The following is a 12,698-nucleotide window of genomic DNA, read 5'->3' as shown; positions in this document are numbered from 1 at the left end:
TACTTATATTTGTATAAATTCTCAATAAGCCTATTCGTAAAAAAAAATGCTTGGTCAGGGTTTTCAGATTCCAGGGCATTTTGTTGAATAATCCTTCCTCAATCCGGGCGCTGTGAAAATGATTCGCGACTCCAAAGCTTTCTGCAAGGCTTACTCACCGCAAACCTTGTGAGCTCATAAGGCTCTATAAGGATGCCATAAGTCATTTCAATAAATAAGGGATAGTAAGGCTTATACGCTCATAAGGATTCTTGAACTCCTAAGCAGTACATGATGACTTCTTCCACCACAAGCCTCTTCACTTGGAGATGCCTATCACTTATTGATGCTTTTATTCTGTACCATTATATACCTAAACTACTCTCCTTCCCCGCCCCCGCCCTCCAGTCCCCCGCCCCGTTCCCATACCGTCCCTCACTCACCAGCCTACCTAACGCTGTGATGTGCATAGATTCACAACGGTTGTACTACCCACTCCACCAGTGGCCCCACCGCGGATACTGTTGTGGAGGAGCGATGGAGGAGCTGTCGGCGAGAGGAAATGAATGTAATTAGTGTAAATTGCAAGGGCAGCCAGCGGGGAGGGAGCGAACTTAAGAAGCTGTCAGCGAAAATGGAAGCTGTTGGCAAGGAGAGGAAGAGGAGAAAATGATGGATGGGCTATCAGCGAGTGGAGGAGCTGTTGGCAAGAAGAGATTCCAGCGAGAGCAGGAAGTAATGGAGTAGAGGATGGAGGAAGAAGTGATGGAAGAGCTGTCCGAGAGGCCCCTCTATCTCATCAGAGTCCTCCACCGAATACACAATCAACCTCTACCTCCTCTTTCTTCTGTGTGTGCTCTCTCTTCGACCCACCACTGGCCTAGTGAGGTGTTAGCAAAAGAGCTGTCTGCAAAACTGTCTCCCCCTACTGCTCCTCGCCGCGGATACAGCACTGGAGGTGCAGCGAGTTAGTAGTACCTAAAGTGAAGGAAGTGATGGAGAATCTATAGTAGGCGAGAGGAAGGATATCAGAGAGAGGTGAAAGTTATTGAGAAGCCGTTGGCAAGAAAAGGAGCTGTCTGCGAGGAGTTGTCAGTGAGATGAGGAAGTTATGGGGGAGCTGTCAGCAAGAGGAGTAGCTGTCAGCGAGATGAGGAAGTGATGGGGGAGCTGTCTGTGGGAGGAGGGTAGTCAGCGAGATGAGGGATTGATGGGGGAGTGATGGGGGAGTGATGGGGGAACTATCTGCGAGGAGTTGTCAGTGAGATGAAGAAGTAATGGGGGGAGCTGCCGGCGGGAGGAGGAGTTGTAGTGTAGGTAGTGTAGTGGGGAGGGTTGTGGGGGGTCGACGGCATAAAAAATTTCGGAGTAGACTCAGTGCACTGGGAATGACATCCCTTACTACTGACTCGAAGTGCCAGTGCTAGATGAACATAAGGCCGATGTAATGATTTTCGTGTCAAGCAGTCTGATCTTCGCATATGCGCTATGGATCCGCAAAGGCAGTAGAACCCATAGTTTCTAATAAGCCTCATCGAACGCTTATATCTTACTTGTGAAGAAATCCAGCGTGTGGCGCTCAAAGGATTTTCTTGGATCAGGCTGAGATATCTTATAATGCTTCCCAAAACCTGCTACCTAGTCTCACAGTCATTATCATACGTCAGGGCTGTGCATGTCAACACTGACTACATATCCCTTAGGATGGCCTAAGTCTCACAAGGTGAGAAGGCTGATTTATGAACGGTGGTTTCTGTTGGGCCGGCAATATGTAGGAGCCATGAGAATTCTAGGGTTATGGGAACATATGCCTTATTTTGGCATTCCCCTTACAGAAACCTTACGGGGTTGCACGTGCTTATGACTGGCTTATATAAAAATTATCTGAATACCTCCCTTATGATAAGGACGACATAATCTTGGTGACTTTGTTGCGTGCCTCTATGTGATAGGTACGGCACCGTACGAATGGTTACAGCATTCTTGACGATTACCAACATAAAGGCAAATGCTCGGGTATGATAACTGCTGCATAGAATTAGGATACCGTCTCCTCCTACTGCTACATACAGGAGTCACCGATCATGCCACGGACAGCTACTCCATCACTTCCTCACGATGATAACTCCTCCTCTCACACCACCCCTCCCTCACCTTCCCTTCACTGACAACTCCTCCATCTCGCTGACAGCTCCTCCATCTCACTGACAGCTCCTCCATCTCACTGACAGCTCCTCCATCTCGCTAACAGCTCCTCCATCACTTCCTCACGGTGACAAGTCCGCCTCACAGACAGCTCCTCCATCACGCCCCCCCTCACAGACAGCTCCTCCATCACTTCCTCACGGTGACAAGTCCGTCTCACTGACAGCTCCTCCATCTCGCTAACAGCTCCTCAGCCTCACTGACAGCTCCTTATCCTCACTGTTAGCTCCTCCTCTCGCTGACAGCTCCACCACAACCCGCCGCGGATGCAGCATTGACTGGGTAGTGAATACCCCCTCCCTCTTCCCCCTCTCCTCCCCCCCCCCTCTCTACTGTTGCTATTTGCCCTGCTAATTACCGTGCTTCGAGTCCCGCTGGACCCGCCGCGGATAGAGCGCTAGCTACACTGTGAGTACCGTCTCCTTCCTACTGCTAATACTCGTTGCGGATGCAGCACTGGATTTGCCCTAGAGGCTAGAGATGGCCCTCTCGCTGCTGTGGAGCAGTACTGGCTGCGCTGTGAATATTCCCCTCCCTATTGCTTCTAATCCTGCTAATTTCCGTGCTTCTAGTCCTGCTGGACCCACTCTACTCCCGCCGCAATTGGTACTCACCCCTCCCCCACAACTACTACTGCCGCTAATAGCACCTCCATCTTATAGCTCTCTTCGCCGCCACTACTATTCCCCCTCCCGCCACAATTGCTATTCCCCCTTCCGCCACCACTGCTGCTCTCGCTGATGCTTCTCTTTCATAGCTTTTCTAGCAGCAACTCTATTTTCCATTCCCCTCGGCGCAATACATCCACTTGGCACAGGCTAGAAAGAATATTAAATAGTGAAGGAAGTAGATAGAATACTAGATAGAAGTTCAATGCGAGACACTGGATTACTGCATACAAACCGGTCCGTAGTGATATAAAATCGGCATTCACCCCGGTACTACTATGAGAGTTGTGCAAAGACGCATTCATTTGAAAGCCAGCATTCATTTAAATACCAGCATGCTGCCATAGCGCGACCAAAATCAAATAACAGGATGATTCACATCTATCGGTACCGACGTGGCAATGCGCATTACTTTTCTCAGTATAATGATTTTTTGGCCGCAAAGATTCCGCTGTTTTCGGATTGCCTCCAACCATTCTACTGCCGCCTGGCTCTGGTACTGCCTCCATACCGATCAGCCCTGGTTGTATACCACTGTACCGTACCGTATCGTCCAACGGCGCCGGGATGCCGGGGAGTGCGGCAGGTTTGAAAGGGACGTTTCGGGCACATGGCGGCCCGAGCTTTTACTTGATGCGGTCGAGAAAGCAAGATCATTAGGTATTATATAAATACAGCGTACAGCCCATACATATATAGCGCCCCCAAACCAAAACGCCGTTCCCAACACCATGTGTTACATCCTCTAAATAAAACTAAAAACAAACATCAATCGCCCATCACTTCATGCCTCTTCGAGCCTTCTCTTAAAATTGTAACCCGTTTCTGTACTCCTACAAACCCCGGGCGCATCTTGCGGGATGCTGTGAGGAGGGGGGGAGGGTGGGGTATGCTGTTCCGACGGAAATTCGGAATCTGTTGAACTCTGGCTCCGCCCGCCGCCGTCGCCGTCGCTAATGCTCGTTTTTGCTGGCTTCGCGGGGACAATTTCCTCGGTCGACTCGTATTCGGACTCTATGATGGGACTTCGGCGGTTATCCATGATGGCGGAGGATCTTCGCAGTTGGATGCGGGAGTTGCGGATAGCGGCGCTGACATTGCTGTTCGAGTGGGAGCTCGCGCCGAGGATGTTCGGGAAGAAGCGCCGGATTATCGGCCGCAGAGTCGGTATCGTGCTGCAGGTGATCGCGACGTGCGCTTCGATGTTGGACCACATGAACATTATTGCCGTGTGGTCTGGATATCAAGATTGTCAGCCGCGGGTTTCATGTGGCTGATCATAGCGACGGGAAACTGACATGATGAATCGTGCCTGTAAGCCAGCAGATTCCTAGCCCTGGAGCCGTATGCTAGGCGGGTGATGGCAGCGATCCAGACACTATGCACATCCGACACCGTCAGTCAGTAATCCCGAACCACGTCCATCTTCGCATGCAAGAGTTCAGGCCAAACCCACAGTCCGCCAATCATGAACACGATCACGAGCCCGACCTTCTGCCTTCTCACCGGCAAACGTATCATCCAGATCAACCTCAGTGGAGCCAACCATACAACGACATCCACAAGGATGCTAACGACGGCCATAACCATCTGCAGCAAGGGAAAGTTCACGCAGCGGTCCCCGCGGGCGGCAGGAGGCGCCCAGGCATATGTGATCGGCCAGCACACGAAGACGCTGGCGAAGAAGACGGCGATCGAGAAAGATACCGAGAAGCCGAAGATGCACCAGATGACAAGCCGCATTCGCGACATCGGTACGAGCCGCGTGATCTGTAGTAGGATGGATGCCCGAGAGAAGCCGAGCGTCACGACGTAGAGTGCCGTGAAGGCGTAGGTAAGCTGCAAATGAACGTCCACACATTAAAACATCGTCAGCCAGTGGGGGCGGGGGCGGGTGGGGTGCGGCGTACTTTAAAGATCTTGGTCCTACTTCGGTCACCATCAAAGTCCCACATATGTTTCCCCACCCCGAAAGAGGCACCTCTGAACGCGCAGGCAGTCATCGTAACAGCAACCAGCTAATACTCCAGACAGTATCAGTCAGCCCGTTGGTCCGTCCATAAACATCATTTCACTCAAGTTCCAACCCTCGAAAACCAAAACCCCCAAGCATTTTTCACTTCGGTCCGAGTGAAGGCCAGGGATTGCACGTCACACGAGAAGCCACCGTCCCTCGCCGCCATTGGTTCCAATTAGTGTGCATCCGTACCTACCGTAGCCACGAGCATGCAGAAATCATCCCACCAGAAGATCCGCAACAGCACCGCCCTTCCGTAGACCCTCCCGGCGACCAGCAGCACCGCCAGCACGGATAGAACGCCGGATGTGATGGTGAGTGCTTGCGAAACATCGTCATGCGGGAGATTAGCCATATCCATGCCGGCGGGCCCGTTGAACTGCCCCATGGCAGCTATGGGTGGGGGGCGATGCGATGTTGACATCTAATCTCGGTGCGACGGTACCGGTACTATGGTTAGTGGAGATGCGTCGGCGACTCGGCGGGAGCAGTCGAGATGTAGGTACCCAGGTAGGTATTGACTTGACTTGCCAGTTAATCCCCTGGACCGTTGACGGGACGGATAACTATGATCTGGGGAACCGAAAGGATTAAGTTAAAGGGCGACGGGCGACGGGACGAGACCCCGATCCAAGAGCCAGACCCCAGACCCCCCAGATGTGTTGGAGATCGTCCCCCGCCCCCGCCCATAAACTCTCCTCCCAGTCAGATCTAGTTACGCCCCGTCTGGCTATGGAGGCGAATCTATAAACTTGTGAAGCCACCCCAGGGCCCGTGCAGAGGAAGATGCAGCAGATTTGTCATTGTTCCCATCCCGAGTTAGGGGGCCAGGGGCACAGGATTTGAGCCATGAAATACTGTCGCATGCACTGTTGCAGGGGAACACCAGTTTTCTGTCGTCTCTCGATGGCTAACTATTGGCACTTGCGTATGTACATATCGAAGTAGATATGCGACCCTTCACCCACGTTTGTCGTGTGGCTGCAGTGCCCAGTGCCCACGGACTCCAGCTGCCAGCACATTAGGCCAGTGCATGTGCTAACATAATGCAGATGCACATCGCCCACGCGGCTGGCGATGAAGCTGATAGATTACATAAAAGTATCCAATACCTATTGCGGTGAAGAACTGGTGAAACAACTTGGGTCGGCTCTATCCGTGATATATACTCTACCCAGGAGGAAGGAGCAGAGCAATAATATAGTAATCCCACTTAGCCACCAATACCGAGCTCACCGGTAACCATAGATACGTCCTGCACCGTAGGTATCGTATCCTAAGGCTCATCCCCGTCCTCTCTACTGCGCTGCTGCTCTACTACATACTCGGCCTCGAAGTCTGAAGAAATTCAAGCAAGTGCGTTGATAGCGTTCCTTGGCCGCGGGGTGGCCGGGGGTGGCTGGGTGGCGGTGGGGCCTGCCAAGAGCCCCCTTGAGATGTGGAGTGTAAGGTGGAGCCGAAGAAAGAAGGAAGGAAAGAAAGCGTTGCGTGCGCCGTGGGTGTGGTTTCCGGATGGGAAAGTGGATTCGGGAGAGGTGGATTCGGCAAAGGTGGATCATGGAGTACCCGACGGCTCCTCCGGTTTCCAGAGCCAAGGTCAAGGTCCCGAGACAGTGGGAACCACGGCTCAGCACTCCTCTGGCAGCTAGCAGCTGCAGGCTGTCAGAACTCAGAACGGACAAACCTTGAACGACTGGTTACCGGTTTCAAATCCAGTTAGATGCCCGTTTCAAAGATACTCAAGCTTATGGTAGCGAGACGATTGATACTATGCTGATAGACGTTTGGACTCGCCACATGGAATCCCTGGGATACGGCATGGGCTAGGTGCCAGTAGCTTGTGCAGGTGTACAGGTACCTATCCAGCTCTCTTCGGTACCGTTGCTTCCCAAAAGTGAAATAGTTGAACCAGGAATGATCTATGCAGGTACAAAAGACGGGCAGATACACCATACATCCTGCAAATTAGGTACTCTAGCCTCCACCCAGCCGTCCAAAACTCTCTATGATATCTTCCTCATCCCCCAGACCCAGACCCAAGTAGACTGACCCGCCCGCACACCATTGAAAACTCGTCCCCGTCTTGAAAGTACTCGATTTACACTATGCATTACTCATCCAAAAAAGTAGGTATCTCATCCAAGAAATCGCTCCAAAAGTTATAACTCCTCTTGTATGTATGCTGCATGCACCTCTCACTCACCAGTAATCACTCCACCTTCGCCACGACCACCGCAGGCCTTTGCTGCTGCTGCTGCTGCTGCGATCCCTTCCTCCTCTTCCTATCTCTATTCTTCTCTAGCCAACTAAACCAGACCTTCTTGACGCCGCGCCACATCGAATCGAACTCCATGGTACCCGTGCTCTTACCGACGGTATACAGCACGATAATCGTCAGTGCCATCGTGACACCGGCGGAACCCCAGAACGTCCGCTGTCCGTACTTATTCTGCGTATCGACGAGCTGCATAGAGAAGTACCCCGTGACCAGTGTCAGCGGGAGGAACACGAACGTGAACCCGGCGAACCAGATAGTGACGCGCGTGAGCAGCTCGACGGTTGTCGACTGCTTCAGCGAGATGAGGTTGAACGTGAGTGTTTCGAGCTCTGCCTTTTCGGCGAGCAGCGCCTCGAGCTCGCCGAGCACGTAGAGCTTGATGCGGTCGCGCAGCCGCTCGAAACGCGCTACTGCGAGCGGCTGCAACGGCACCCCCAGGATGTCCGAGTCGCCCATGGTCTTGGCCATCATCTGGTTGGGATCGTGTGGGTCGGCTTCGGACCACCCAGTGGCAGAGGTCGGCGTGAGGGGCCTGTGCTTGCTCGCGCTGTTTTCTTGTCGGTGGAGGATGTTGTCCACGATTATCTTTTTGGTCTCGTACATGCGCTTCAGCATGGCGAGCTGTCGGGATAGCCGGTGGAGCTGGGAGAGGTGCGAGAGTTGTGGGTCTTTGTGCATTTGGTTGCGCAGGTTGCGCATCTGCGTGCTGTATGGCGCCCCGCGGCCGAGAACGAACTCGTAGGACGAGTGCCAGTCGTCGAAGAGGTAGTACAGGAGGAGGGACGGGCCGCCGTAGACGTTTTCGCTCCGGGGTTGCTGTCGCCGGAATGGGAGGTCGTCGAGGCCGCTGCCGAGGGCTACTGTCGATGCGTTTGCGCGCACGGTTTTCGCCGCGGGGGAGAGTGAGAGCGAACGGAAGACTGTCAGCATGTTGCGGCGAATGGTGAGGATGTCCTCCGGTTTCGAGATTGTGTCCAGAGGCTCATGGATTGAGATCACGGTTCCTATAAAAGTTTTCATATCAGTGTATTGCAGTTTCAGTGGAGAGGGAGAACAAATACCGTCGTCGCAAAGGACGAGCCAGCTCCAGAGACGTTTTCCCTCGGGATTGTAGTCGCCCGTATCGAAAGGCTCTTCCCCATCTTCGTCCAGCTCTTCTCCCGATTTCTGCTTTCTATCCCACGTCTCCGGTGACGTCTTATGATGGTGATTGAACCCTATGCAAATAACTACAGCACACATATTATCAGCATCACTACCCCCTCCCCACTTCCCTTCCGCCAACAATAGACAACTTACACCTCCCGCCCCACTCGACCGCATGAAAATGCCAAACATTCTGCACCAGATTCATATAGTTCATTTTCGGCGCAGCCGGACTCGCCGCGTTTTCCATCTCGACCATTTCGAGGCCATCACCGACATGTAGGGGCTGATTCGTATTCGGCTGTAGATACATCGAATGCGGCGTTTCCTGCTGGTTTTGCTGCTGCTGTTCCAGATCCCTAACCATATCCTCGAGCCCACTGCTCCCCGACGTGCGGCCCAGGAACCGATCACGCATGCGCGACGGCGGGCGAATCGACGACGGCGCCGGCCGCCGCCGCGATACCGGCGGCGTAGTGATCACTTTGCTCAGCCGCGGCGAGAACCCGTAGTACTCCGTGATGGCGTTGACGAGCTCGGCCTGGCCGTAAGGATCGAAGATATTTCTGCCGCGCACACACCCTCATCAGCCCCCCGCCACGCCCCGCCCCTCGCCGGGAAGATTCAAGACAACCCACATCCACCTCGTCCTCAACGCAACCTGCCTCCGCTGCTCTAGCAGCGCGCGCACTCCGGTAACGCCCACAACATTCAGCGCGCACCACGCCTCGCCGCCATCAACCGCGGCGCCGCCAAAGTCTGCGATGAAGTTCTTGGTGCTGCGAGATTTCAGCGCGCTCTCGCACGTGCGGTACGCGTCCGTGTCGTCGAGGTCCTGGAAGTTGAACGACGGGAAGTGCCGGTAGTAGCTGTGCGTGCTGCTGGCGGGCGCGAGCGGTGGCCGGGACATGGATGAGGGTCGGGTGCGCGGGGAGAACGGTGATGGACTCTGGGAGTCTGGGGGGCCGGACGAAGGGGGGGTGTTTGCCTGCGACGATATAGAAATATCTACATACAAATGTAGACAGCTGCACAGCGGCACAAGCACAGGCAACAGCTGCACAGCTGCCGCCGTGGATCCCTGCCGCTGTTCACCATGCTGTTGGCTGATTCCAGCGCCGCGCGCAGGACCGCAGGACCGCAGGCCGCAGGGCTGGGTGTCCGGTGGTAATTGGCAGTTATCATATGTAACTACGCCGCAAGCTAATGTCCTTATGCTACTCTGCGCCATTCGCCCGCACCGTCCACCGGTCCGGAGCGTACGTACTCGAACCTCGCGCCACGATGATTCGCGCACGCGCACAATACCTGCCTGCGGGTCATGCATCATGCGCCGCCTCGCAGCCGCCTCGCGGTCGCGGGGGAGGTTGATTTAAGGTAGCACTCTACCAACCCTAGCCCTCCGTACGAGCGAGCTCTTTCACTCTATATATATGTGCTAGGTAGTAGCTCCGACGTTTCCCGCTCCACCGCTCCGGCGAAGTCATCCCGCTGGTCCAGCGGGTAGTCGGATGCAACCCACGCAACCCACGCAACCCACGCAACCTACGCAACCCACGCAACGCAACGCAACAGGGCGGGGGGGTGCGGGACGGACCTCTGCGGACCGGTGATGGGCGGTGGTCGTGCTTGATCGGCTTAGATAGATAGATAACTGAGGAATGGCCGGGTCGGTTTTCACATGTGATGGGTTTCGTACATACACATGCATACCCGGTTGCGTCTCGAGCCATCTCACTCACTCACGGGATCGGACGGTTCGAAAGAGTTTGACGGATATCCCTTCAACCGAAATTAAACGACTCCCCGGGTAAAAAAAAGAGCCAAAAAAGCGAAAAAAGAGCCAAAGAAAAATAAATCGCATGTACATACAGCAAAGCAAAGCAGAAGAAAGAAAGAAGCCCCAGCCCAAACACAAATCAAGACAAGGAAAATCAAAATGAAAAAGAAAAAAGAGAAATCCACAAAATCCCGGAAGTTTTCATCAGTCGTACAACATTCGCCCAGTCCATCCGATTTTATACAGAACCCGTGCCTCGACTCTAATGTTTGGCGAAATCTAGTGTTTAGTGAAGCCCTCGAACTGTGACTCGGTGACCTCCTTGCCCATGGCGGCGGTGGAGCTGACACCTCCGGTGACCATCTTGAGCATGTTGTCGACGTAGTTGGCGCCCGACCATTTCTGGTGCGTTACCACGTCCACGCCGTTCTCCATCTCGGGCTCTTGCACGAGCGTGCCGTACGCCTTCATCCCCTGGATCGAGTAGGCCTTGGCGAAGGTGTCTGTTTGCAATCGGTTAGCATATAATTGTGGGAGCGATTGAGGAGGGAGAGTCATGTATGTACCTGAGATGAGCGCGGTGGTGTGCAGTCCCGCAAGAGTGATGAACTGCCAGCAGTAGCCCAACTTGGCGAGACGAGTGATGTACGTCTCCTGCTCCTCGGAGCTCATGGCGGCTGCACGGTTCGTTAGCCGGAAACTCCGAAAGGAAAAGAGAGAGAAAAGAACATACCCTTCCAGTTGAAACTGGGGGAGAGGTTGTAGGACAGCTTCTGCTTGGGCCAGACGACGTGGACACCCTCAGCGAACTCGACCGCCTGCTGGTAGTCGGGCTTCTTGCTCTCCATCCAGATCAGGTCCGCGTACGGGGCGTAGGCGACACCACGCATGATTGCGCACTTAGTTCCACCCTGGTATCTGTAGTAACCCTCACGGGTCCGGGGGGAATCCCAGTCGAAGAAGAGGTCGGTTCCGAGGTACTTCTTGGCGATGAGGCGGGCCTCGGGGTTTGACTTGGACTTGGCCTCGGCGAGGTACTTCTCTACGGCGTCGGCCTTTCCGGCATCCTTGAGCGCGGCAGCGACGGCCTCGTCGAAAAGCATGATCTTGGCCTGCGCCATCCACTCGTCCTCGATCTGCTGGAGGGCATCACCGTTCTTGCCGGAGGCTTCGGCAACGGCGAGGATCGGCGCGAGGGCGTTCAGGTTGGGGTTGGTGGCACCGAGGATGAAGGGGTGATCCCGGACATCGACGCTGGAGGTGAGGAGGGTGGCAGCCTCGGAGTCGGTACGGGCGACGGCGATGAGGTCGGTTCCCATGATATCGGCCTGTGCCCGGATGGCGACAAGTCTGTTGATGTGCTCGCCGACCGGCACCAACACCTTTCCGGCCATGTGACCGCACTTCTTGGTGCCGGGAGCCTGGTCCTCGACGTGGATACCGGCAGCACCGGCCTCGATGAAGAGCTTGGTGAGCTTCATCACGGCGGTGAGACCACCGTGACCGGTGTCGGCATCGGCAATGATGGGGCGGAGGTAGTCAATCTGGGGCTTAGAAGCGCGCTTGTCTAGCGGGGTTGTGAGGCGCTCCTCGCGCTGCTTTCGGTCGTGGAAAAGCTGTGCCTTGAAGAGATGGTCCACCTTGTTGGGCACGGTGTTCTAGCGCAGCGAAACTCGTCAGCGAAAGCTCAATCAGCGCCAGGGAGTGATGGCCCGCCAATGCCTAGCACAACCGACAGCCCATGCCGACGTTCCCGGCACATCCGAAGCTTCCGAAGCTTCCGAAGCTACGTTCCCGAAGTCCCCGGCCAAAACAGGAAAGGACTGCAAACAACAAACTCACCATTGGGTAGTCAGCCAGATCGGGACTGGGCTCGTTGGTGCTGCTAGCAGTCGACGAGCACTGCCATCCCGACACATACACGGTATCCAGGTACTTCGCCATCTGGGTGACCATCACCGGATCCAGACATCCGTAGGTTGCGCTGACCTCGCCGCTGGCGAACCGGCCCTCGAGAATCTTCCACAGCTTCTTGCTCTGCGCGTTGGAGGGGTACTGGATTGGGAGGGTGCCCCGCTTGGAGACAATTGCTTCCGCGGTGTAGGGACGCTTTGTCTGGCGCCAGCGGTCCTCTGACCACCATGCTTTGGTGGCCTCGACTTCGGCCTGGAAGGCCTTCTCTTCAGCTTCGAGAGACATATTGATATCGGTGATGTAAGAGGAGGAGTAGGAGGATGTGGGGTCCGAGGTGGAAGCTGTAGCTTGTGTAGATGTGGTAGGAGTAGGAGGAGGAGGATGAAGGATGAAGTTGGTACGGTTGGCGGGTGACGGCACCGGTAGTCTGAGGAATGGAGGAGAATATAACTTTCCAGAGGAGGAGGACGGCTTCAGTTATATGAGTCAACCAGCTGCCTCGGAGGAAGGTCTTGCCCAAGCTCGAGTTAAGTATTCCGTCGGTCCCATCTCGGCCCAGCGGGAAGGACAAGCACTGGGATGCGTGCTTGTGGATGCAGGCAACCAAGCTGATCGATAGCCATGGCCGAGAATTGTGAGGGAGCAACACCCCCCCAGCCAAAGAAAAAAAAGGTTGCCGCTACGGCTCTGCCCTGGGGGCGAGATGTGTAC

General features: G+C 54.8%; 3 protein-coding genes across 3 annotated transcripts; all 3 read right to left on the bottom strand.

The window, feature by feature from the left end:
• Window positions 1-3,636: 3,636 nt before the first annotated feature.
• BZA05DRAFT_441351 (uncharacterized protein) lies at window positions 3,637-5,257 on the bottom strand (the record flags this gene model as incomplete). The annotated part of the gene is made up of 5 exons (XM_051486656.1): window positions 3,637-4,088; window positions 4,151-4,230; window positions 4,309-4,691; window positions 4,763-4,870; window positions 5,066-5,257. 5 exons carry the CDS (start codon window positions 5,255-5,257, stop codon window positions 3,637-3,639), a joined length of 1,215 nt encoding a protein of 404 aa, XP_051343816.1.
• Window positions 5,258-6,648: 1,391 nt separating this feature from the next.
• On the bottom strand, window positions 6,649-9,460 carry BZA05DRAFT_347692 (uncharacterized protein). The gene is made up of 4 exons (XM_051481216.1): window positions 8,932-9,460; window positions 8,447-8,859; window positions 8,209-8,376; window positions 6,649-8,151 (listed from the first exon to the last, which is right to left on the bottom strand). The coding sequence occupies exons 1-4, from the start codon at window positions 9,201-9,203 to the stop codon at window positions 7,079-7,081; spliced, it is 1,926 nt and encodes a 641-aa protein (XP_051343815.1). The 5' UTR covers window positions 9,204-9,460; the 3' UTR covers window positions 6,649-7,078.
• A 729-nt stretch (window positions 9,461-10,189) lies between these two features.
• BZA05DRAFT_114632 (isocitrate lyase) lies at window positions 10,190-12,600 on the bottom strand. The gene is made up of 4 exons (XM_051478614.1): window positions 11,916-12,600; window positions 10,807-11,731; window positions 10,640-10,750; window positions 10,190-10,576 (listed from the first exon to the last, which is right to left on the bottom strand). Exons 1-4 carry the CDS (start codon window positions 12,270-12,272, stop codon window positions 10,353-10,355), a joined length of 1,617 nt encoding a protein of 538 aa, XP_051343814.1. The 5' UTR covers window positions 12,273-12,600; the 3' UTR covers window positions 10,190-10,352.
• Between the last annotated feature and the right edge of the window lie 98 nt (window positions 12,601-12,698).

Source organism: Tricharina praecox (genome assembly GCF_024521635.1).
Source record: "Tricharina praecox strain CBS 144465 chromosome Unknown BZA05scaffold_2, whole genome shotgun sequence".
In the NCBI taxonomy this organism is placed as follows: Eukaryota; Fungi; Ascomycota; class Pezizomycetes; order Pezizales; family Pyronemataceae; genus Tricharina; species Tricharina praecox.
Note: the sequence above shows the minus strand (reverse complement) of the source record. Positions and strands in the feature narration are given on the sequence as shown.

What these genes read in the sequence shown, in the direction of transcription:
- BZA05DRAFT_347692 (XM_051481216.1), bottom strand. Translation starts at nt 9,203, where the DNA reads ATGTCCCGGCCACCGCTCGCGCCCGCCAGCAGCACGCACAGCTACTAC. An exon ending in GGTCGAGTGGGGCGGGAGGT is followed by an intron (nt 8,377 to 8,446) that starts GTAAGTTGTCTA and finishes TGTGTGCTGTAG; the next exon opens with TTATTTGCATAGGGTTCAAT. An exon ending in GCTCGTCCTTTGCGACGACG is followed by an intron (nt 8,152 to 8,208) that starts GTATTTGTTCTC and finishes AAACTTTTATAG; the next exon opens with GAACCGTGATCTCAATCCAT.
- BZA05DRAFT_114632 (XM_051478614.1), bottom strand. Translation starts at nt 12,272, where the DNA reads ATGTCTCTCGAAGCTGAAGAGAAGGCCTTCCAGGCCGAAGTCGAGGCC. An exon ending in ATCTGGCTGACTACCCAATG is followed by an intron (nt 11,732 to 11,915) that starts GTGAGTTTGTTG and finishes TCGCTGCGCTAG; the next exon opens with AACACCGTGCCCAACAAGGT. An exon ending in CACCACCGCGCTCATCTCAG is followed by an intron (nt 10,577 to 10,639) that starts GTACATACATGA and finishes GATTGCAAACAG; the next exon opens with ACACCTTCGCCAAGGCCTAC.